The 24,839-nt window shown below is 45.7% G+C and overlaps 3 protein-coding genes across 5 annotated transcripts in view; 1 reads left to right on the plus strand and 2 right to left on the minus strand.

Moving 5' to 3' along the window:
* Positions 1-8,706, minus strand: part of LOC103812267 (AN1-type zinc finger protein 5-like) — a 33,492-nt gene extending 24,786 nt beyond the window's left edge. Inside the window, exons 1-5 of one of the 3 annotated variants that reach the window (XM_009085284.4) lie at positions 8,001-8,704; positions 2,126-2,230; positions 1,881-2,038; positions 1,380-1,491; positions 485-582 (exon numbers count right to left, since the gene is read on the minus strand). In XM_009085284.4, coding sequence (XP_009083532.1) covers positions 485-582; positions 1,380-1,491; positions 1,881-2,031 — 361 coding nt within the window. In that variant the 5' untranslated portion in view covers positions 2,032-2,038; positions 2,126-2,230; positions 8,001-8,704. Of the gene's footprint in view, positions 1-484; positions 583-1,379; positions 1,492-1,874; positions 2,039-2,125; positions 2,231-8,000 lie in introns of all 3 variants that reach the window. The other 2 variants (XM_018908738.3, XM_030235183.2) reach the window with 2 other exon arrangements.
* A 3,685-nt stretch (positions 8,707-12,391) lies between these two features.
* On the plus strand, positions 12,392-15,411 carry LOC108961409 (proteoglycan 4-like). The gene is given in 3 exon segments (XM_050986300.1): positions 12,392-13,588; positions 13,880-13,948; positions 13,950-15,411. Coding segments are annotated over 3 exon segments (2,724 nt in total). The 3' UTR covers positions 15,408-15,411.
* Positions 15,412-17,113: 1,702 nt separating this feature from the next.
* On the minus strand, positions 17,114-17,946 carry LOC127060957 (uncharacterized). The gene is made up of 2 exons (XM_050986301.1): positions 17,857-17,946; positions 17,114-17,695 (listed from the first exon to the last, which is right to left on the minus strand). Exons 1-2 carry the CDS (start codon positions 17,944-17,946, stop codon positions 17,114-17,116), a joined length of 672 nt encoding a protein of 223 aa, XP_050842258.1.
* Between the last annotated feature and the right edge of the window lie 6,893 nt (positions 17,947-24,839).

The raw sequence follows: 24,839 nt of genomic DNA on the forward strand, positions 1-24,839 counted from the left end.
ACTTAGTCCAAGACCCTTTAGCAGTCTTTGTTAGTATTTTAAATCAAGTATTCCCTTCTGCCCTATTCTCATCCTTCTGTAAAACAGAATTAAGAACCCTGTTCTTCAAATGCAACAAACCATTTTGATAGCCACAAGTTAGCAGAAACTGTACTGCTAGGCTTTGTAAAGAAATCAACACTGACTTCAAAACTGAACATCTTGCACCCAGATACAATTTAAGTGTCTTATTTTTAAAAATGAAGGTTTGATAGCCAAAATGCTCCTCAAATGTCAAAAGTTATGTACTAAAATTGAACATGTCTGAAAACTATGTTCTGGCACCAGTAAGTCTTCTTGATTCTGAGAGTATTAATACTCAAGAAGCATTCATAATTAACATTTCCTCAAGACAATCACCCCAGAGATGCCTACTTAAGAGAAAGTAAATAAATTGTCAGCTTCTGTTAAGCCAGTTGTATCCAGTGTTACTCTGCAAACATACCTGGCTCGATGTCTTGTTTTGGTGATACTTTCTCCTCTCTTGAAATGCTCATTTCTGTCATTTGCTGCATTACAGGCAAAGCAGCAACAGGCACATTTCTGTTTACATACAGTGAAATGGGTGATTACATTAGTTTAGAGTACATAAGAGCTTAAACTGTCAAAATCCATCAGACTACCCGATCAGTTATTATTGATACACACTCTTGACCTGTACTTCTGTGTCTCTTCCCTAGAAGAAACTAGGCAAACTGTAGCAAATATTTCCCCAGATAAACCAGAAATGTCCTTGTAAATGTAGTAGTCCAATACCAAACACTAATTAGTCCTAATTTATAAAGATTCATAAAGCACTGTAAAGTGCACTGTCACTTTTTCCTCTGCAGAAACTCTGTAATAAGGCAACGTTACTTTAACTTGCTATATACTCACAGTTCATTCAAACCTCAAAATAATACCTTCATCTGGTAAAGGGTCTAGAAAGCAAGTCTTATGAGGCACGGCTGAGGGGGCTGGGGGTGTTTGGCCTGGAGAAAAGGAGGCTATGGGGTGACCTTATTGCTCTCTACAACTACCTGAAAGGAGGCTGTAGCAAGGTGGGAGTTGATCTCTTCTCTCAAGTAACAAGGGATAGGACAAGAGGAAATGGCCTCAAGTTGTGCCAGGAGAGGTTTAGATTGGATATTAGAAAAAAATTCTTCACTGAAAGGGTAGTCAAGCATTGGAAGAGGCTGCCCAGGGAAGAGGTTGAGTCCCCATCCCTGGAGGTATTTAAAAGCCATGTGGACGTGGCACTTAAGGACATGGTTTAGTGGTGGACTGGGCAGTGTCAGGTTAATGGTTGGACTTGATTATCTTAAGGGTCTTTTCCAACTTAAATGATTCTATAATCTTACCTTGATTTTCCAGATGTGTTATTAGCAGTACCTTCACAGTTGCTTAAGCTAGCATCTGCTCTCTGTACAGATGGAGAGTCTGAGGTAGGACTGTTTGAACCACTAGCTGTCCCTATATAACAGAAATTTGAGAAGTTAATTATAAACAAAGCATAGAACACAAGTTAGTCAAGCAGATTTTAATACAGTTATGAACCATTTCAAATCTTTCCTCATTCTACTGCATCTTAATATAGGCTATATTGTTAATGACCAAACCACAAGGATTGTATAAAAACAAAACTGTAGCAGAGAGTAAGTAAAAATTCAACTTAAGGTGCAACACCAAGTGGGCCAGAATACATTACATAAAAAAGCATTTTTATTGTGATTTAAAGTATTATCTCCTTTGATATTCATAGTTTTAATATGTAGCTATCAGAAGATCCCCTGAATATATCTCATCACCTATACATTATGTTTTCAAGTCACACACAAAAAAACCACATCTCAAACCTTTACCCATTGGGCTGATTCTACCACTATTCTGCTGTCGCTGAAGATGTTCTTTGTAGCAAACAGAACACATGCCATTTGTTCTAGGATTTCCATAAAATCCACATCCTGTACTACACAGCATGGGCCCTGGGGTCTGGTTTGTCTCCTGAGCCATTTCAATTCTGTAAATAAAACCAAGAACTGCATTAAGAACTGGCATTTCACAAAAATCGGTTACAGGATTATAGAATTAAAGTAGGTCTGCTTACCTTGCCCACAAAAAGTGATATCAGCATTTTTAAAGATGGCTATATGGATGTTAATATATAATTCAATACTTCAATTGTATTGATAAGTAACATTGTCAGGAACATCTAAGAGAGGTAAAAAACATTATCATAGTTTAGTGGGTTGACCTTGGCTGGATGTCAGGTGTGCACCAAGCTGCCCTATCACTCCCCCTCCTTAACTGAACAGGTGGAGAAAAATACAATGAAAGGCTCATGAGTTGATATAAGGAGAGGGGAGATCATTCACCAATTACCATCAGAAACAAAACAGATTCAACTTGGGAAAAATTAAATTAAGTTATTACCAATTAAACCTGAGTGGGATAATGAGAAAACAAAATCAAATGTTAAAACACCTTCCCTACACCCTTCCCTTCTTCCTGGGCTAAACTTTACTCACAATTTTTCAATTTCCCCACCCCTCCATGCCCCAGCATCACAAGGAATGGGGGTAGCAGTCAGTTCATTACATGTCTCTCCTGTTCCTTCCTCCTCACATTCTTCCCCTGCTCTAATGTGGGATTCCTCCCACAGGGAACAGTCTTTCGTGAATGTATCTGATGTGGGTCCTTCCCACATGCTGCAGTTCTTCACAAACTGCTTCAGTGTGGGTCCCTTCCACTTTTTCTTTCCATGAGGTGCAGTCCTTCAGGAACAGACTGCTCCAGCGTGGGTCCCTCAAGGGGTCACAAGTCCTACCAGCAAACCTGCTCCAGCATGGGCTTCCCTCAGGGTCACAGCCCCCTCTTCATCACCTGGAGCACCTCCTCCACTGATCTTGGAGCCTGCAGAGTTGTTTCTCTCACACATTCTCACTCCTCTCTTTCAGCTGCTGTTGTGCAGCAGTTTCCCCCCCCCTTCTTAAATATGTTATCACAGAGGTGCTATCACCATTGCTGATTGGCCAGCAGCAGGTCCATCTTAAAGCCAGCTGGCATTGACTCTGACATAGCAGAAGCTTCTGGCAGCTTCTCACAGAAGCCACTCCATGGCCCCCCGCTACCAAAACCCTGCCACACAAACCCAATACACACAGTAATACTGATAAGCAATATACTTATCAGAAACCAAACTATGTGTGCAGGTTATGACCAAATTTAATTAACTGGCCAACAAAAAATTATTAACCTCTGAGCACTTACAGGGTAGAAAAAAACCAAAACAAACCACAGCTAGACGGTACAACAAGGAAGACCAAGTCTGAGTCTACTAAATTGTTTTGGTAATTAGCACAGTTTATCTTTGCAGACTCCAGAAGAACTGCTCCACTTTTTCAGTAATGGTGATCTTGTATCATTCTGATGCTAATAACATTGTTAGCAGTTTGTACTTTCACAATACATTTGTTAAACAGAACAAAAATCACTTAAGGATGGGCAACAGTCTTTTTAAAACTGTATTTTACAACTTTAGGAGATGTTTCTATAACAAGACCTTTACCTTTGCTTAAATTGCATACAAAGCCCAATACTGAATATTAACTAGCAACAACATACATACAGTAAGCCCTCAAAACAGATGATCCAAAAGCATTACTGAAATATGCTTAACCAAATTTTGCTCTTCCAAGAAAAATAAAACTATTTTAGACTGTTGCATACATTCATTTGCACACTATATGCATTTCCAAAGAGCCAGTTAAATCTTTTGTCTTTAAAATAAAGGCAGACTTCTGCATCTTTCAAAGGTAGATAATTCTAACCCTCATATCTGCCATCAGCTGCAAAAGTTAGGAATAAAAATACTTCACCTTCACTGGCAGTTGACCTCTGCAAAACAAGGCTAGTAGAAAAACTGATATAGCAACCAAATCCTAGTTTTATTGCCACTGGGAACTAAGACTATAATAATCAAGCAATCTACTAAATTGAGGACACGCTCGTCATCCAAAAATTTAGATTTAGTGAAAGTTCTGCCTATAGCACTTAGACATTTTAGTGAAAACTCCAGATTACGGCCTTCCTCTTTAAGGGCAGCCACAAAACAGGATATTTGTCCGCTGATGCTCATGAGAACTCAAGCATACCAAACATTAATTAACTCTAGTGTATAAAGAAATACTTTTCATAACTTAAAAAAGCCATACTACAAGCTATAACTGTATATCTCAACAGTATGACAACTGCAATTGACAGCAGTATTTGTCTAGTTAATCTAAATTTCTGGGATCAAAGTAATTCAACAGCAGGAGAAAAGAGTAAAATCAATCTGCTTGCCTGCTGGTGGTTACAGAATTTCAAGAATTTATACCTTCATTTCAGTACTACAAAGCAAACTTGCACTTATTCTGATATGCCACTTAAGAGTTTGCAGTTTTACAGCCATACACCAAATCAGTGGACACAACAGAAAATCTAAGACCTTAAAAAATATATGCATCTTTATTGTAGCTCTATGTTATTATAACACAAATAAAGACTGTACTTCTGGCCTTATTACACGCAGGTACACTCAAAGCACTATCAAAAGTACTAACACACACTATCATCATCAATCTCATTTGACTTGCTCCACTCTCAAATTAGAATCTTTCAGCATTTACTAATTTTAGCTTTAGGTATTAATGATGATATGAGCATGTTACAAATGAGTCTTTATAGCTCTTTTTCAGCACAGTCCTTCACTACCTGAAATACATGCTGCTTATTAAAAAAAATATTAAGTTGTTTTTCAATGCTTAAGAAATTTTGCTTTTTCACTCCAAGGTCTAGATATCCCCTGTATAGGTTATAATACACTTCCCAGAGTTTAATCTAATAATCAGAACACTAAAATATGCCATTAAATATTTTGAACCAACAGCAAAAGTAAAGTTTTCTGAAAAGACAGATTACAGACTTCTGCAATTCTTCCTTACTAACTTTTATAAGATCAGTATGTACCTAAGGCCTTACAAATGCAGTTCTGTTACCCTGAAAAACAAGCGAATACCATTATGTATCTGCTTTCCTGAACTTTTCTCAGAAACTTGGTGTGAGAGACTGAAATGTTATGGTTAATAGCTTAAACATTGTTACGAAAAACTTTTTGCCCATTATGGCAAAACTGTATAAAGAAGCTGTGACCACCAAAGCCCACCCCTCCCTGAATATGCCTCCTGACTGGAACCTTGGACTGTGAGTTAAGCTGCCTAATGGAACCTGAGATAAGATAAAGGTGACACTACTGTCCAATTATCTCAGGTCTAGGGAGAAGTAAAGAAGGCTGAGGGAGAAGAATGTATCCACAAGAAAGCCAAACCCAACAACAGCTGTCCTGAAAATCAGCTTGGGCTGGGTTGGGGGGGGGGGGTGAAGAAGGCCATAGCCCACAGGCTCATCTGCTGAGGCCAGGTTTGCACACACTCCCCCCAACCACGGGGGAAGGAGAGTTTTTGGGTGTGTGGCATACCCTCTGGTCAGAGGGAGTGAACATTCATCCTCTTTTACACAAACTGTCTCAGTTGTAAACGCCTCCCACCCTGGGCAGACCACATACACACAGGACATTCATGTGAGAAGCAGCTGAGAAGGTATCATAAACCATCAAAGACCCCCAAAGTGCCCCTCAGACTGGTTCCTGAGGCCTTACACCAAACGACTGCACATGATGCAAAGCATTGCAACAGATCCAGAGTCTGTTACAAGACACAGTGTCAAACTTGCCCTCCCCAGGGGAGGTACCTAGGCATTCTCACCTGGCCCAAATGTATATTAATCCATTGAACTCTATGTTTTGCTGGACCCTCACCACTGAGAAGACAAGAAGGATCAACAGGACACCGTCGGGATCCAGAGTGAAGTTTTCTACTTAATCTGTCACTCTCTCTCCCCCCACACCTTTTTATATTTCTTTCTAGCTCTCTCTCTCACATTTACTATTAAATAAAATCCATACTATTGACTTCAGCCTATGCTCTCATTTGCACCTTAATTTGGGCAGAGGCACCTCTAAAAATTCTTAATAATTGGATCAAATGGTTGAGCACATTAGCTTCTGCCTGTCACAAGGCTGCAGTGTGACAGACTAATCTAAAAGCTCAGACACAAAACCTTGTCAACAGGGGCCTCTGAAAACAGCTTCTATTTATATCTCTGAAAACTGCCAACTCCTACAACCTCACAGAACTGAAGCAGCCAAGCATACACCTACTATAAGAGGAAAACATGAAATTCAATTTACACAACTACAGCTTCTTTTCTGGAGGAAAAGGGAGTGCAGATACTTCAATCAAGAAAATGCAGCATCATGAGGTAGTCACCTCAGACATTTTCATCTCTATTTCACAGCAAGAACAAAAAACTGGCTATGATCAGAGACCTAACATATTAGACTCTCACGACCTTACATTCCCCAATCATTTGGTTGACTGGTTGCAACCAAACCTTTACAAAAACTAAAATGATCTCTCTTACCTCCAAAAAGAGTCTTAACACTTGAAGAGATGTCCCTGTTTAGCCCTGACCTCCCAATAAAAAGGAGCTTTTTAATTCAGTGTGTTAACTCAAACAGTAATTTACACCACTGACATTCATAGTTACTGGCAAATTTACCCAGACAAACTAAAAGGTGAACATAAATACTTTGTTACTATTAAAGTTAACAGTCTCATAACTAAGACATCTTTTAATTCCAAATTACAACTAAACTGAGGCATAAGTCAATTCTAATAACAGCAGATATTTAGATTATTTGAGTGGCAAATATAATTAAGCTTTTGTGTGCACCAAGTGCACTTCCAAGAAACTACAACTTATGAACTATGTGAAATACATAATAAAAGCATTTCAAGTTACCCTAATACTTCACAGACTCCTGGAATGGTTTGTGTTGGAAAGGACCTTAAAAATGATCTAGTTGCAACCCCCTGCTACAGGCAGGGAATCTTTCATTAGATCAAGTTGCTCAGGGCCCCATCCAGCCTGGACTTGAACACTTTCAAGGATTGGGAATCCACAACTTCTCTGGGCAACCTGTTCCAGTGTCACACCACCCTTATAGAAAATAATTTCTTCCTAATATCTAATCCTACCCTCTTTTAGTTAAAAGCCATTCCCCCTTTTCTTATCACTACACACCCTTGTAAAAAAATCCCTCTCCTACTTTATTGTAGACCCCCTTTAGGTAGTAGATTAACTTAATTACTTAATATAATAAAGGGAATACGAATACTAACTAATGTTAAATCAATAATAAAACCTAAACTGGCTGGTTAAATAAATACTTATTTACCTGAATATCCTCAGCTAGAAAATGGACCATAAAAAAACCAAACTCAAAACAAAAAACCGCAGCAAGGATATTTCAGGCATACACCTCTCTAACAGTAATCTAGGTGAAGCAAAAAGACGAAGTATATTCAAAGAACGCGTATCAAACCCAGGCATTTCCCAATGATAATTAAATGCAGCTCGATAATCCAGACAAAAAGGGCGGCACCGCCAAGTGCTGAAAGCGTGGTATTTTTTAGTCGCCATCGCCTCCACACACCCGCCTCGCCCCACCCCCTCCCGACACCAAAACACAAAAGACGTGGAGGCTACCGGTCTAGGGAGAAAAAACAAACAAACCCAGCTCCTCTCCTAGCGAGGACTGAGGAAGCCTCATTGTCTCGCTCCCTGTCTGCCCCAACTAAGGAGGGAGTAGTAGTGTGTGTGCCATCCTAGCCCCCGGCCTCCCGCCGCATCAGTGACAGAGTCCGCCGGGAAAACCGATAGACGTCCTGCCAGCCCTCGCCTCGCGGAAGGCAGCAAAAGCGCCCCGGGGAGGCCCAAGCACCCCCCGCGGCGCTCCTCTGCGCACAACGCCACCGCGCTAATAGCTCTCAAAAATCAAGTCCACATTCTCCTGCAGCCACCCTTCAGCGCCCGCGTACCTGCTCCTGGAAGGGGGCGGAGCAGAAACCCCACTGTCGATGTCGGAGGCGCTGTAGATGGCTTCAGACTGTTTCGGGGAGAGCGAAGGGCAAGAAGCTGGCCGTGCCACCACCACTTTCCTTCTGCGGCTGCAGCACGGAATGAGACACGCAGCGCACAGGAGAAAGACGAAAAGAAGACGCAAAAAAGAAATAATTGAGGAAGAAGGGTGGATGAAGGAGAGAATCTGAACCAGCTGGTTCGCTCGCGTCAGCTCCGCCTCCTTCTGGCTGTTGCTGAGGCCTACACGCCAGCGCGGTCCTACATAAGCGGAAAGAGAGCACGAAAGACATGTGAAGCGACTCACAGTACCGTCGCCTTTGCCTGTGGAGTCACCAACCTCCCCCTCCCTGAGACTAGGGACTATACAGGAATGGACAGAGGTTCCGCGCGTTATCAGAGAATGTCGTCTGTTCTCCAGGGGAATGGGGAATCACGGAAAGAGCGGTGTCCAGAGCAGTGACAACTGGCTCGCGCGGCCTCACCCTGTCCACAGAAAAAGGATGGAGCTGCGCGCAGAGGAAACAAAGCCTCTCCCCATCCACTTGTCCTAATAACAGACGCCTCCGCTCCTAGTTAACATTTCCATTTAAACTTGCATGTGCAGTGGTGTCACAAGTAAATTATTAAAAGAAGTCATCGTTGTGGAGTAAACTAAAGGGGTTCTACTAATCATTAAACGATTATTAAATTATAGTTATTGATGACTTAATGAAAAGTAAACAACAAATGATGATTAAGCAATAATTGAATGGCAATTTGAGAGTGATTTGAAAAATATTTAAATGATTTAACAATTTAGACAGTGATTTTGATAGCAGTCAAACACTACTTACTAGACTTTTAATAAGTAAGCTCTAGCTAGATATATAAATGTTGCTAACATACAATATCCTTTTAGGCCTAATGCAAAATGTTGCTTACCTCGTTAGAGGTATCAGATGCTGGATAAGGGGTCTCACCTGCAAGGAGTAATCTTAAGAAGCATCCCTCTGCTCAAGGAGGCGATCGCCGTGTAGCCTGCTGCCATACAAGCAAGCTCAATGGATTTAAGGGGGCTACATATATTTATAACATAAAGTGATTGACTTGTAGTCAACCCCCCCCCCCTTTGGCGTATGTGCAGGAGTGCAGTTGTAGCAGTTTTAGTTTTGTCTAGTTCCAGCTCAGGTTAGTGTTGTTAGCTCCTGACAGACTCCTTAGTTCCTGAGAAGATATCGCCTAGCACAATTTTCAAGGTCTGCACATCAAGGATGATTTCAGTTAGGCCTAGTTGTTGATGATGCCTGAACCAAAGTACTGTTCACTCACTCATAGCAGGTGTAGGCATCACAAGCAGCCATTTGTTTTTTTTAACCTTGCACTCCTGTCTTATCTATCTTTTGCGTTCATTGGCTATTGGCTACTTATACTTTGTTACCTAAACAACTATTAGGCACTAGTTGGCTACTTCTATTTTAACAGGTTATCTGATAATGAATTGTCTGCAGTGATAATTCAGTTTTAAAAGAAATGGAAAAGTTCTGTGCTTGATGGTGGATTTTTTTTGGTGAGATTATAGTATAAAGAATTTCTATTTCTTGTGAGTTTTACTGATTTAAAATTCTACAATTTTGAATGTTTATAAACAGTATTTACTAAAAGTAAAGGAATCTCTATAGTATACAAAGATATAATATTAAAACATATTTTCTAGTCAATTGAGACAGGAAGGGATTTGTTGTATATGGGATAAAATCTCTTTGTGGTCTGCCTGAAGGTTTGTTGTTTTCCTCACAAACTTTATTGGTTGTGATCACCTATAAACATAGGGTAAACTTGAAATCCAAACCTTGGCCTGCATTCAGATTTACTAATTTTTGGGTCACTGAATCTCACAATTAAGTATTTATATATTTTTGCATGTCCAAACTTTAAATCAGACTTTGTGTCTATTGGATGTTGATAAAATTACATGTTCAGAGGATGTAACATTGACCTAGGTAGGTAAGAGTGATAGAAAGTTACATCACTGTGGAGAGAGGGAGTTAGAAGGGTTTGCAAGCCTCGAGAGCATGAAAAGAGGAAAAAACAAAGGAAAGAGTAAAGCTTGTTATTTCGGACTTCTTCCTCACTGTTGGAGGAGCACAGGGTAGCTTATAGTTTCAAACCATTGTCAGTAGGTATAGGAAAGTGATTAATTTCTCATAATAAATTACAGGTAATTAAACTATTTGTAAGGTAGTATTTCTAGGAAATGGAAGACAAGCATACCATGCTTACATAATTACATGTTGTTCTGGTTTAGGGTAATTTTGAGAGAAAAACTTTTAAAGGGGTTTCTTTTAGAAAAATAAATTTAAGTGTTTTTTTTTCTTTAACTGGTTTGGAAGAAAGATTTCTTTGGAGAAAAGTGGAAAAAAATGTTTATTTAACAGGCAAAGTATTCATCAGTACAAAAAAAAAAAAATATTAAACAGTAAAACTTCTTGCTTCTCCAAAGGAGATGATAAACTCAGAAAAGTCTCCTTCATGGGTTGTAGCTCAGTTTACTTAGTCTCTTATTAATTCCTTCGGTTCTGGAAATGCCATGGCCCAGGCCCAGCCCAGTGGGCTACAGTTGTGAACTCTTGGTGTTTTTCTGGGTGTTTAGTCTAGAGTAGGTTTAAATAGGTTTAAAGAAAAAGAAAAATTGCAGTCCAGGGAACTTCTCTGCTTCAGCTAGTTAAAAACTAACTAAAAGCAAAGGAGAGTTCTGTCCTGCTGTCTGTTTGCTGACAGCACAGTCTAGGAGCAGGATGCGGGGGAGTAAGTGTAGTTTCTGATAACTGTTGGGGAAGATGAAACAGGAAAGCCTTACAAATATGATTGCCTGGCAAAAGATTTTGAGAATATAGAAACTATAAGCGAGATTGAAATGAAAGCAAGCTTTGACATCCCTTAGTTACTGAACAACGGGAAAACAATGGTGTGGCCGGATGAAGGTAATCCCCTCTTGATGAAACAATACCCTCTGCAAGCAGGCAGGTCCAAGGGTCAGAGCAGACCCTGCCAGCTTGGCAGAAGGGGTCCGAAGAGTAGATTTAGGGTTTAAAATGTACCACAATATGGTAATGTAGTGATTCTTATAGGCTGTATGTAAATGCTATAAGATTTGTATGCTCTACTAGATTGGTTAGCAAGAATCAGAATATTCAACACAGAAGATGATTTATTGTATTGTAACGAGAACTTCGCTCTCTTGCTCTCTTGCTTTTGCTCTTGCTCTTACTTTTCTATGCTCTTAGCTCTTGCCTTTTACGTTATTACCCTCTCATCCTCTCTCTTCTCTCGGGCCTGCTCCGAGCTGCAGCTGGCAGCTCCCAGCAGGGCCCTGTACCCACGCCCTTTGCAATAAACCGCTAGTTCCACGACTTGGCTTCAGAGATCTCTCGTCTCCGTCCGTCCCGGCCGTGCAACCCCCAGTCTCGCCTACAGATTGGCGCCCAGACGTGTTTAAAGGGCCAGTTCAGCTTTTCCACCTGTGGGAGACTTCTCCATGCACGGTAACTAAAGACCAGTTATAGCCGCCTTAAAAGTGTCGTGAGCACGGCGTACCGTTGCTGCGCAGCGTGAAAGCCGGAGCTCTTAAATTTTGCCGAGGCAAACCTCGAGCACGGGGAGTCGTTACTACGTAGCGATTACCTGGAGCTCTCGGAGGAAATTGCCTGGCGGTCCTCGAGCACGGGTGGCCGCTGCCGCGCAGCAGCTATCTGGAGCTCTTTGAGGAAGTTTGCCGTGGCATCCCTCGAGCACGGAGACGTTGCTGAGCAGCGCTGACCGGAGCTCTAAGGAGGGACTTTGCCACGAGCTGTGAGCTCAGGCGAGCGCTGCAAAGCACCGCCCGCACTGGAGCTGTGAGTGCAGACCTACCTGCGAGGTCCCGAGCACGGAAAGTCGTTGCCAAGCAACGCCTAAAACCGGAGCTCTGAGGAGGGACCTGAACGCAGCGTCCTGAGCCCCGACTGGAGTGCCTGGCCAGCCCCCCGCGACGGAGCTCTGATTGAGGACACTGCTTCTGCGACATCGAGGTTGGTAACACACTGGTCTAATAATGGGACAAACTCACTCTGCCCACGACAGAGATCTCTATAAGCAACTAAAGCATTTATTGAGTTCTATGCCAAGTCAATTACCGAAACAGGAGTTAAAAAACCTCTTAGAATGGACTTTAATTAATTTCCCAAATGCTGACCGTTCAGCCGTCTTTACCAGAGACTTTTGGGACACAGTTGGAATTAAGCTCTTTAATAGTATTTCACGCCGGGATATGGCTGCCGCGGAGCTGGTCCCAGCTTGCAGGGCGCTGGTTGAGTTGTTTGCTGCACGGGAGATGCCCGCAGCGGTCGCCCGCCCGAGCTCTTCTCCCGCCGCGAGTCTAGAACAAGATACGACCCCCACCTCCCCGTCGGACCCCTCGGCTCCGGTACCCGCGGTCTTGCTCCCCCCTGCCTCCCCGCCCCCCGCCCTCGCGGTTCCAACACCCGTCCCCCCGGCCCCTCCCACCATCCCCGCCTTTGCCATCCCGTTGGTCCCTGCTACCGCGGTCCCCAACCCCGGTTTTGCCATCCTCGCGGCCCCGCCCCCTAACCCCGCCTCTACGAGCCCGCCCACCAGCGTCACTGCGGCCCCACCCCTCCCTGCCCCCGCTGGGCCCGCCGCCTCCCCCCAGCCACCCGCGAGTGCAGCCGCTCTTCCCGCCCAAGTCCCCCTCGCCCCTGCCGACCCAGCGCCGGTGGTGGTCCAAGCCCCGTCCGCCTCCGCCGCGGACGCGCTGGCGTCCCCAGCGTCCCTTCTGCACGTTACCGCGGGAACCCTGCCCCCCTATCCCGCCGTTCAAGCGCATGCAGCACACTCCGAGCTGCCCGCGGTCCCCGCGGCAGAGCAGACGCCCATGGCTGACCCCGTCCCTGCCGGCGTTTCGGCGCAATGCCGCTGTCTCAGCGCAGCGCCGCTTGCGCTGGCACCGGGGCGCCCCAGTTCCCCAAGCCGTCCCGTACCGGCGCCGCGGCGGCTAAACCGGTGGCTGCAGCCCCTCCCGTGCCTGCCGCCGCTCCAGCCCAGTCTCCCGTTAGCGCCGCCCCTGTCCGCCGGGGCGGCAGCCACCCCAGCCCAGCTTACGAGCTCCCAGCGGATGCACGCCGCGGTCCAGCCGCCGACTAGCCCACCGCTCGCCATGGCCCCCCCGCAGCAGATTCCTGCCGCCTCCATGCCGCTCCTCCTGCCTCCCGCCACCCAAGGATCATCTCCTGCTGACGAGGCTGCCCCGCCGCCGCCCGTGGTCGCCTTCCCGCTCCTGCCGCCTCCGCTCGCCACCGCGGCCCCTGGCCAAGCCGTGCCTTCCCCACCGCAGCCTCCCGCTTCCGAGCTGCTGCATGGCGCGGCTCCGCCGCCTACTGCAACCACTGACGGCCCATCGTTCCCTTCCACGACCGCAGTCGCAGCCCCGTCTCCCGTTTCCGCCGCTCCGCCACCTCCCGCACTCCCTGGTCCGCACGCCACCGCCATCATGACTCCCAACGCTGACCTAGTGACGCAACCTACGCTTGCGCAGTTGCTACAACACCCGCACCAGCAATATCACCCCGCGCCGCCTCATCCAAGCACAGCGCTGCTTCCGGGATCAGCCGCACGCAACATTTCCATCTCCACGGCCCCGCCGCCGCCGGATCTACAGACGGCACCACAGCAGCTTGAGCCTGCAGCACCTTGCTTGTATCCTTCCGCGTCGCTCCCTCTGCCGGACCTTGAGGACGCGGGCACAGCCACATCACTGAGAGACCCCCACCGCAGCGCGCAACCCTGCACAACCGATGCCTGATATGCCTCCGCTGCCACGTCCTGCACCTCCGCCGCCTGCCTCCCTGCCTCCGCCGCCGCATCCCGCAGCCGAACAAAGCAGCACCGCATCACGACCGCATCTCCTCGAACACCCAACTCCGTTTTCGCCTTCTACTCTCCCAGCACCGAGTGGCACTACCTTGTATCACGATTCGTGCGCACAGCCACATCCATGCACACAAACCGTGCAACGAGGAGGGGGAGGGTGGAATATGACAGCTGCTTTAATAAATCCAGGACAGACAGAAAATTATTTTGCCCCTGGAAATGTCAACCCTCTGATGGGTTCACAAAAGAATTTCGAAAAAGAACCGTTCCCAAATAGCTCCAAAGTCCCCCCAGTGTTTGGGACAGATTTCTCAACCCAAAATGAGACACTAAACCCTGAAAATCCGCTAGCATTAATCCAAAAATTAGAAAACTCACAAAAATCTTTTGATAATTTTCAACTAACAGACTGGCATGAAGTCAGACGCCAGATTTGCAAAGAAGAAAGTTTAAATCCTTTAGCTATGCCTGTGCTATTCAGCCAGCAAGCTGGTGGTCCTAGAACATGGGTGGCTATCCCACCTCATGAGATAAAAGAATTGCGAAAAGCAATAAGGGATAGTGGTATCTGCTCCCCATATTTTAAGCAACTGCTTAAAAGTACCCTGGAAGGACATACACTCACACCAAATGACTGTAAGAATCTCGCTAGTATAATTCTCACAGACTCACAATATATGCTATGGGAACTCAAATGGAAAAGACTGCTTACAGGGGTACTAGCCACTTATAGACAAAGTACTGATGCAGACCTTCGTACCCTTGTCATGTCTAAGCTGACTGGTGACCCTCCTGATGATCAGAATGATAATCAAGTGAATTTACCCAAAACAGCGTTAGATGACATTAAAAAGATGGCTCGCAGAGCCTTTTTGCAAATTCAGCCTGCAGGAAGTTTTGAAAAAGCCTATAATCTCATTAGCCAAGAGTTGTCCGAACCATTTACCACATTTGTGGACCGGGTAATCCAAGCAGCAGAAAGGCAATGTGGTGATGATATAGCTCGCCCAATAATGATACGGGACATTGTTGAAAATAATGCCAATGCAGAATGTAAAAGAGTTATCAAAGCCCTAGGAAAAGAAAAACCCACAGTGCCTGAAATGATTGATGCCTGTAATAAAATTGGAAGTCCACAGCAAGTGGCAACTATTCAGGCAAATGAACTTGGAAAAACTCTAGGAGAAAAAATTGAAAGGGCTCTTACAGCTCAAACAGCGCAAGCAGCTGCACAGGCAGCACAAGCAGAAGCACGGGACCAAAAACTTACTGAAATCCTAGCTGCCTTGCATCTCAACTCTCGGCAACAAGGCAACACTATGGCTGTTATGCAGGCTGCTGTAACTTCAGGACCTTGCAACTTCTGTAAACAGCCTGGCCATTTCAGGAGGAATTGCCCAGAAGTCAAAAGGGGTGCACAAGCACTGAGTTACTGTTCTGCCTGCAAGAAAGGAGCTTGAATATTCTAATAGTAATAATTGTAGTTTTAGTAGCAGTACCCTGTATACTTCAGTGTGTGCAAAAAATTACGAGTAAGACAGTATCAAGTATTTTAGTTGTTCATCAGAACGGGGGAGATGTTGGGGAAGATGAAACAGGAAAGCCTTACAAATATGATTGCCTGGCAAAAGATTTTGAGAATATAGAAACTATAAGCGAGATTGAAATGAAAGCAAGCTTTGACATCCCTTAGTTACTGAACAACGGGAAAACAATGGTGTGGCCGGATGAAGGTAATCCCCTCTTGATGAAACAATACCCTCTGCAAGCAGGCAGGTCCAAGGGTCAGAGCAGACCCTGCCAGCTTGGCAGAAGGGGTCCGAAGAGTAGATTTAGGGTTTAAAATGTACCACAATATGGTAATGTAGTGATTCTTATAGGCTGTATGTAAATGCTATAAGATTTGTATGCTCTACTAGATTGGTTAGCAAGAATCAGAATATTCAACACAGAAGATGATTTATTGTATTGTAACGAGAACTTCGCTCTCTTGCTCTCTTGCTTTTGCTCTTGCTCTTACTTTTCTATGCTCTTAGCTCTTGCCTTTTACGTTCTTACCCTCTCATCCTCTCTCTTCTCTCGGGCCTGCTCCGAGCTGCAGCTGGCAGCTCCCAGCAGGGCCCTGTACCCACGCCCTTTGCAATAAACCGCTAGTTCCACGACTTGGCTTCAGAGATCTCTCGTCTCCGTCCGTCCCGGCCGTGCAACCCCCAGTCTCGCCTACAGATTGGCGCCCAGACGTGTTTAAAGGGCCAGTTCAGCTTTTCCACCTGTGGGAGACTTCTCCATGCACGGTAACTAAAGACCAGTTATAGCCGCCTTAAAAGTGTCGTGAGCACGGCGTACCGTTGCTGCGCAGCGTGAAAGCCGGAGCTCTTAAATTTTGCCGAGGCAAACCTCGAGCACGGGGAGTCGTTACTACGTAGCGATTACCTGGAGCTCTCGGAGGAAATTGCCTGGCGGTCCTCGAGCACGGGTGGCCGCTGCCGCGCAGCAGCTATCTGGAGCTCTTTGAGGAAGTTTGCCGTGGCATCCCTCGAGCACGGAGACGTTGCTGAGCAGCGCTGACCGGAGCTCTAAGGAGGGACTTTGCCACGAGCTGTGAGCTCAGGCGAGCGCTGCAAAGCACCGCCCGCACTGGAGCTGTGAGTGCAGACCTACCTGCGAGGTCCCGAGCACGGAAAGTCGTTGCCAAGCAACGCCTAAAACCGGAGCTCTGAGGAGGGACCTGAACGCAGCGTCCTGAGCCCCGACTGGAGTGCCTGGCCAGCCCCCCGCGACGGAGCTCTGATTGAGGACACTGCTTCTGCGACATCGAGGTTGGTAACACACTGGTCTAATAATGGGACAAACTCACTCTGCCCACGACAGAGATCTCTATAAGCAACTAAAGCATTTATTGAGTTCTATGCCAAGTCAATTACCGAAACAGGAGTTAAAAAACCTCTTAGAATGGACTTTAATTAATTTCCCAAATGCTGACCGTTCAGCCGTCTTTACCAGAGACTTTTGGGACACAGTTGGAATTAAGCTCTTTAATAGTATTTCACGCCGGGATATGGCTGCCGCGGAGCTGGTCCCAGCTTGCAGGGCGCTGGTTGAGTTGTTTGCTGCACGGGAGATGCCCGCAGCGGTCGCCCGCCCGAGCTCTTCTCCCGCCGCGAGTCTAGAACAAGATACGACCCCCACCTCCCCGTCGGACCCCTCGGCTCCGGTACCCGCGGTCTTGCTCCCCCCTGCCTCCCCGCCCCCCGCCCTCGCGGTTCCAACACCCGTCCCCCCGGCCCCTCCCACCATCCCCGCCTTTGCCATCCCGTTGGTCCCTGCTACCGCGGTCCCCAACCCCGGTTTTGCCATCCTCGCGGCCCCGCCCCCTAACCCCGCCTCTACGAGCCCGCCCACCAGCGTCACTGCGGCCCCACCCCTCCCTGCCCCCGCTGGGCCCGCCGCCTCCCCCCAGCCACCCGCGAGTGCAGCCGCTCTTCCCGCCCAAGTCCCCCTCGCCCCTGCCGACCCAGCGCCGGTGGTGGTCCAAGCCCCGTCCGCCTCCGCCGCGGACGCGCTGGCGTCCCCAGCGTCCCTTCTGCACGTTACCGCGGGAACCCTGCCCCCCTATCCCGCCGTTCAAGCGCATGCAGCACACTCCGAGCTGCCCGCGGTCCCCGCGGCAGAGCAGACGCCCATGGCTGACCCCGTCCCTGCCGGCGTTTCGGCGCAATGCCGCTGTCTCAGCGCAGCGCCGCTTGCGCTGGCACCGGGGCGCCCCAGTTCCCCAAGCCGTCCCGTACCGGCGCCGCGGCGGCTAAACCGGTGGCTGCAGCCCCTCCCGTGCCTGCCGCCGCTCCAGCCCAGTCTCCCGTTAGCGCCGCCCCTGTCCGCCGGGGCGGCAGCCACCCCAGCCCAGCTTACGAGCTCCCAGCGGATGCACGCCGCGGTCCAGCCGCCGACTAGCCCACCGCTCGCCATGGCCCCCCCGCAGCAGATTCCTGCCGCCTCCATGCCGCTCCTCCTGCCTCCCGCCACCCAAGGATCATCTCCTGCTGACGAGGCTGCCCCGCCGCCGCCCGTGGTCGCCTTCCCGCTCCTGCCGCCTCCGCTCGCCACCGCGGCCCCTGGCCAAGCCGTGCCTTCCCCACCGCAGCCTCCCGCTTCCGAGCTGCTGCATGGCGCGGCTCCGCCGCCTACTGCAACCACTGACGGCCCATCGTTCCCTTCCACGACCGCAGTCGCAGCCCCGTCTCCCGTTTCCGCCGCTCCGCCACCTCCCGCACTCCCTGGTCCGCACGCCACCGCCATCATGACTCCCAACGCTGACCTAGTGACGCAACCTACGCTTGCGCAGTTGCTACAACACCCGCACCAGCAATATCACCCCGCGCCGCCTCATCCAAGCACAGCGCTGCTTCCGGGATCAGCCGCACGCAACATTTCCATCTCCACGGCCCCGCCGCCGCCGGATCTACAGACGGCACCACAGCAGCTTGAGCCTGCAGCACCTTGCTTGTATCCTTCCGCGTCGCTCCCTCTGCCGGACCTTGAGGACGCGGGCACAGCCACATCACTGAGAGACCCCCACCGCAGCGCGCAACCCTGCACAACCGATGCCTGATATGCCTCCGCTGCCACGTCCTGCACCTCCGCCGCCTGCCTCCCTGCCTCCGCCGCCGCATCCCGCAGCCGAACAAAGCAGCACCGCATCACGACCGCATCTCCTCGAACACCCAACTCCGTTTTCGCCTTCTACTCTCCCAGCACCGAGTGGCACTACCTTGTATCACGATTCGTGCGCACAGCCACATCCATGCACACAAACCGTGCAACGAGGAGGGGGAGGGTGGAATATGACAGCTGCTTTAATAAATCCAGGACAGACAGAAAATTATTTTGCCCCTGGAAATGTCAACCCTCTGATGGGTTCACAAAAGAATTTCGAAAAAGAACCGTTCCCAAATAGCTCCAAAGTCCCCCCAGTGTTTGGGACAGATTTCTCAACCCAAAATGAGACACTAAACCCTGAAAATCCGCTAGCATTAATCCAAAAATTAGAAAACTCACAAAAATCTTTTGATAATTTTCAACTAACAGACTGGCATGAAGTCAGACGCCAGATTTGCAAAGAAGAAAGTTTAAATCCTTTAGCTATGCCTGTGCTATTCAGCCAGCAAGCTGGTGGTCCTAGAACATGGGTGGCTATCCCACCTCATGAGATAAAAGAATTGCGAAAAGCAATAAGGGATAGTGGTATCTGCTCCCCATATTTTAAGCAACTGCTTAAAAGTACCCTGGAAGGACATACACTCACACCAAATGACTGTAAGAATCTCGCTAGTATAATTCTCACAGACTCACAATATATGCTATGGGAACTCAAATGGAAAAGACTGCTTACAGGGGTACTAGCCACTTATAGACAAAGTACTGATGCAGACCTTCGTACCCTTGTCATGTCTAAGCTGACTGGTGACCCTCCTGATGATCAGAATGATAATCAAGTGAATTTACCCAAAACAGCGTTAGATGACATTAAAAAGATGGCTCGCAGAGCCTTTTTGCAAATTCAGCCTGCAGGAAGTTTTGAAAAAGCCTATAATCTCATTAGCCAAGAGTTGTCCGAACCATTTACCACATTTGTGGACCGGGTAATCCAAGCAGCAGAAAGGCAATGTGGTGATGATATAGCTCGCCCAATAATGATACGGGACATTGTTGAAAATAATGCCAATGCAGAATGTAAAAGAGTTATCAAAGCCCTAGGAAAAGAAAAACCCACAGTGCCTGAAATGATTGATGCCTGTAATAAAATTGGAAGTCCACAGCAAGTGGCAACTATTCAGGCAAATGAACTTGGAAAAACTCTAGGAGAAAAAATTGAAAGGGCTCTTACAGCTCAAACAGCGCAAGCAGCTGCACAGGCAGCACAAGCAGAAGCACGGGACCAAAAACTTACTGAAATCCTAGCTGCCTTGCATCTCAACTCTCGGCAACAAGGCAACACTATGGCTGTTATGCAGGCTGCTGTAACTTCAGGACCTTGCAACTTCTGTAAACAGCCTGGCCATTTCAGGAGGAATTGCCCAGAAGTCAAAAGGGGTGCACAAGCACTGAGTTACTGTTCTGCCTGCAAGAAAGGAGCTTGAATATTCTAATAGTAATAATTGTAGTTTTAGTAGCAGTACCCTGTATACTTCAGTGTGTGCAAAAAATTACGAGTAAGACAGTATCAAGTATTTTAGTTGTTCATCAGAACGGGGGAGATGTTGGGGAAGATGAAACAGGAAAGCCTTACAAATATGATTGCCTGGCAAAAGATTTTGAGAATATAGAAACTATAAGCGAGATTGAAATGAAAGCAAGCTTTGACATCCCTTAGTTACTGAACAACGGGAAAACAATGGTGTGGCCGGATGAAGGTAATCCCCTCTTGATGAAACAATACCTTCTGCAAGCAGGCAGGTCCAAGGGTCAGAGCAGACCCTGCCAGCTTGGCAGAAAGGGTCTGAAGAGTAGATTTAGGGTTTAAAATGTACCACAATATGGTAATGTGGTGATTCTTATAAGCTGTATGTAAATGCTATAAGATTTGTATGCTCTACTAGATTGGTTAGCAAGAATCAGAATATTCAACACAGAAGATGATTTATTGTATTGTAACGAGAACTTCGCTCTCTTGCTCTCTTGCTTTTGCTCTTGCTCTTACTTTTCTATGCTCTTAGCTCTTGCCTTTTACGTTCTTACCCTCTCATCCTCTCTCTTCTCTCGGGCCTGCTCCGAGCTGCAGCTGGCAGCTCCCAGCAGGGCCCTGTACCCACGCCCTTTGCAATAAACCGCTAGTTCCACGACTTGGCTTCAGAGATCTCTCGTCTCCGTCCGTCCCGGCCGTGCAACCCCCAGTCTCGCCTACAGATAACAAATTCCATGCTTCTTCTCTCTTCCCTTTGTTTTTGAAATAAGTTTTAAAGACGTAAAACTTATTATCCAGCATAAACAGAATAGACAATTGGGGATACAAGCATCATATAGTTAATTCAGGATATTTTACTTTTTATCTTTATATTGTTAGTTTACTACTAAAACTAATATATATTTTAACTCAATAAATACATACATTATACATACAGTATACAGCTATACACAGATAATGGTAGTAATATTCAGTAAACAGTTATATTTATACATAGTTTTCACTTAATAATCAGATTTCTCTGAGGTACACAGTGTGGTGTTTTTTCTTCTTGTATTATTTACTATGTATAACCTGGTCCCTGAGTAAAGACAACCCTATGAATTGTTTTGTGTGGTAGCAGGCCCCCAGCCAGGTAATAATTAGCATTGACTCCATGATCCAGAAGGCATGAAAGACACTATTATTAGAAATCTACAGTTCTTATAGAAACAATGGTGGACCTAACACCTGATTGGTCTCAAAGTGAAAACCTCTCCCACACTATTGGTGGCTATCAGTAACACACTCTAGAGAACCATATCTATCAACAATGATTACAGAAAGAGAGATAATAATTGTTTGAATTCTTTTCCTGCAAGTTTCCCACAGCTTCTACACAGCTTCCCAGGATTTTTCTGGGAAAGTCTGTGCCCGCTCTCTGTGGCCAGAGAGCTGCTGCCACAGGTTTGTCTGTACTCGAGGTAGAATTTATTTAAATTGTTTTTTCTAATAAACCTTTGATATGTACTACTGGGATTTTGGTTTTGTTTACTGTATGCAGGGTTTCAGATTGGGTAGGGTTCACTTGGTTGGTAGAGCTTTGGGTGTTAACTAACTAGGTGGTTTTTGTTAGATGCTGCTCTTAATTTTTGAAAGATCTCTTAGCCAATGTTTTTAATAGTCTATTGGGTTTTTTTACTTTGTTTGTAGCTGGTGTATGGTAGGGGATATGGTACACCCACTCAATGCCATGTTCTTTAGCCTAGGTGTCAATAAGGTTGTTTTTGAAATTAGTTCCGTTGTTCGATTCAATTTTTAAGGGGTGCCACACCTCCAAAGGATTTGTTTTTAAGGCCTAGGATGGTGTTATGGGTTGTAGTCTGAGGTATAGGGTAGGTTTCTATCTAGTGGTCTTTATTGTGAGTACATAGTGTTTACTTTGGTGTATTTGGGGTAGTGTGATGTAATTAATCTGTCAGGTTTTTCTATGCTTATATTTGGACTATTGCCTACCATATCGGAGGGGTTTTAGCCACTTGATTTGTTTGATCATAGTAAATGTTTCACAGTCATGAATAACTTGAGTAATACTGTTCATGGTTAGATCTACTCCTCGGCTTTGTGTCTACCTATAGGTGGGATCTTTGTCCTGATGACTTGAGACATCATGAATCTATCTAGTTAGGAACAACTTGTTTTTGTGTTGCTAATCTATTTTTGATACTTTTATTTTTGTAGCTTGATGTACTTGCTGATTGTTTTGGTGTTTCTTATTTGGTCTATTCTTGGGGATATGGGTATTTATATGGTGAATTTTCACAGACAGTTTCTGTATCCTGGTAGTGATGTTTTTTCACTCATCAGCAGCTTAAATTGGTTTTCTTTTATGCTGTTAATTAGTCTTTTTTATTTTTTTAGTTAACTTTACAGAATATTGGTTATTATCTATGAATCAGTGTAGAGGTAGAGTTTTGGCCACTTCTCTCTTTCAGTAATGTTTAGGGTTAGTTGAATGGTTTTGAGTTTAATAAGTTGACTTGATCTACCTTCTCCTTTGGTAGTTTGTGTAACTTGTTGTATGGGGTTTCATATGTTTGTTTTCTACTTCTGTTTTATCTTTACAATGTGGTAAGAATTATCAGGGAAAAGAGTATGGTGTGTTTCTTCTGCTGGTAGTTGGTTATATAGTGGAGTTTTTTCAGAACCTGTAACTTGGTTTTGTTCTTCTTTGTTAGTAAGACTAAAATTTTTATTTTATGGTCATTTTGTAATTATTTTTAAAATTTTAGGGTGATTCAGTTTTCTAATATGGGCATGCTGTGTGATGAGGGTAATCTATTTGTTCTATGTGGTACTGGTGGTATGGTGGATAGAGGGAATCTTTGTTTTGAACATCTACCCCAGCACTGGTAGTTGGGATGCCAGGAGGAGTTGTGTTTCAGTGCTGATTACCTCTGAGGTAGCTTGGACTCCTTTATAGGTTGCTAATTTTTTGGGGGGTTTTTTTGTTTTTGTGGTTTTTTTGTTTTTGGTGGGGTTTTTTTTTTTTTTTTTTTTTTTTTTTTGTTGGAGTGTAGTTGGTTTTAGACCTTCTGTAGTTTTGACTTCAAAATCCTAGTGGTCAGTCTTGAGTTTTACTAGGCACCTTCTGCCAAAGATTCTAGGACAGACCATGGCTCCCAGCTGTAGAGTATATTCTTCACATCTGGTCCTGTCCTGATTGGGTCAAGGGTTACTGCATGAGTGATTTCCTGTTTTATCTGGGTAAAGGTTTGTTGTTGTTTAGGGCCCCAATGGAAAGTGGTTTTTTTGTGGGTGATCAGGTAAAAGGGTTCACAATCTGGTTGTACTTGGGAATGTGTATTCTTTAAAAGCCTATGGTGCCTAGGAAAGCTTGTGGGTTTTTTTTGTTTGGTAGAGATATTGTCATGATCTTGTTGATGACATTGGTGGGAATCTGATGCTGTTTATTTTGCTACTTCACTTTCAGGAACTGGATGTTTTGAGTAGGTCTCAACTTTGTTTTTCTTGATGGTGAAACCGGTTTTCAGGAGAATCTGGATGATTTTCTTTCCTTTCTCAAATATTTCTGCTGGGTTTTTTTCCCCACACAATGATGTTATCAATGTACTGTAGATGTTCTGGAGCCTCACCCTTTTCTAGTGTAGCCTGGATTCGTTCATGGTAGATGGTGGGGCTGTGTTTTTACCCCTGGGGTAGTTGGTTCTAGGTGTACTGCACGCCCCTCCAGGTGAAGGTAAACTGAGGCTTGTATTCTGTTGTTAGAGGAATGGAGAAAAACACGTTAGTAGTGTTAATAATGGTATACCACTTTGCTGTTTTGGACTCTGGCTTGTACTGGAGCTCTAACATATTTGGTATAGTAGTGTTTAATGGTGGAGTTACTTCATTTAAGGCACGATAGTCTATAGTCGATTTCTAATCTCCTTCAGATTTGTGCACAGGCTAAATGAGGCTGTTAAAGAGTAAGTGGCTTTTGTTGACTACCCTTTGGTTTTTTAGTTCACAGATTCTTTTGTGGATGGGGATTACAGTATCTCAAGTTGTTTTGTACTGTTGAGGTGGTAATTGGTACTTGTTGTTCTTCTACCCTCAGGAGTCTTACTGTAGATGGGTTTTTTGATAGTCTAGGTAAGGTGTTTAATTGTTTGATGTTCTCTGTCTCAACAGCTGTTATCCTAAACACCCATCTGAGTCTTTTTGCGTTTTTGAAATATCCGCTTTGGAGGAAATTTATGCCCAATTGCATGGGGCCTCTGGGCCAGTTACAATAGGGTAGTTTTTTTAATTATTTCTAGTCAGGCTTGCTTTAGTTTTTACTAAAGTCAAATCCTTTGATTCCTCTGTTACGCTGGTAATAGAAACAGATTCTTCCCTGTCCTGGTTTAGGGCAAATTTGGGAGAGAATCCCCAAAAAGGGCTTCTACAAAAAACAAACCCACACAGCTCCTCCCCCCAACCGGTTCGGGAAGAATTCCTCTGAGAGAGGTGGAAAGAACCTGTTTATTTGACAAGCACAGCACCCCCCGGCACACAAAATGAACAATACCGGATGACACCACTCTTTCACCGCTCTGAAAAAGACAACAAATTCAGAAAGTCTCTCCTGGGGGGTGGTCGCTGTTATCAGTCCCTCCGGCGCTGGGGCAGCTGCTCGGTGTTTCCAAATTGGTGGTTCCAATCCCAGTCCGGTGCAGGTTTGGCAGGT

This window comes from Serinus canaria, chromosome W (genome assembly GCF_022539315.1).
Source record: "Serinus canaria isolate serCan28SL12 chromosome W, serCan2020, whole genome shotgun sequence".
NCBI lineage: Eukaryota > Metazoa > Chordata > Aves > Passeriformes > Fringillidae > Serinus > Serinus canaria.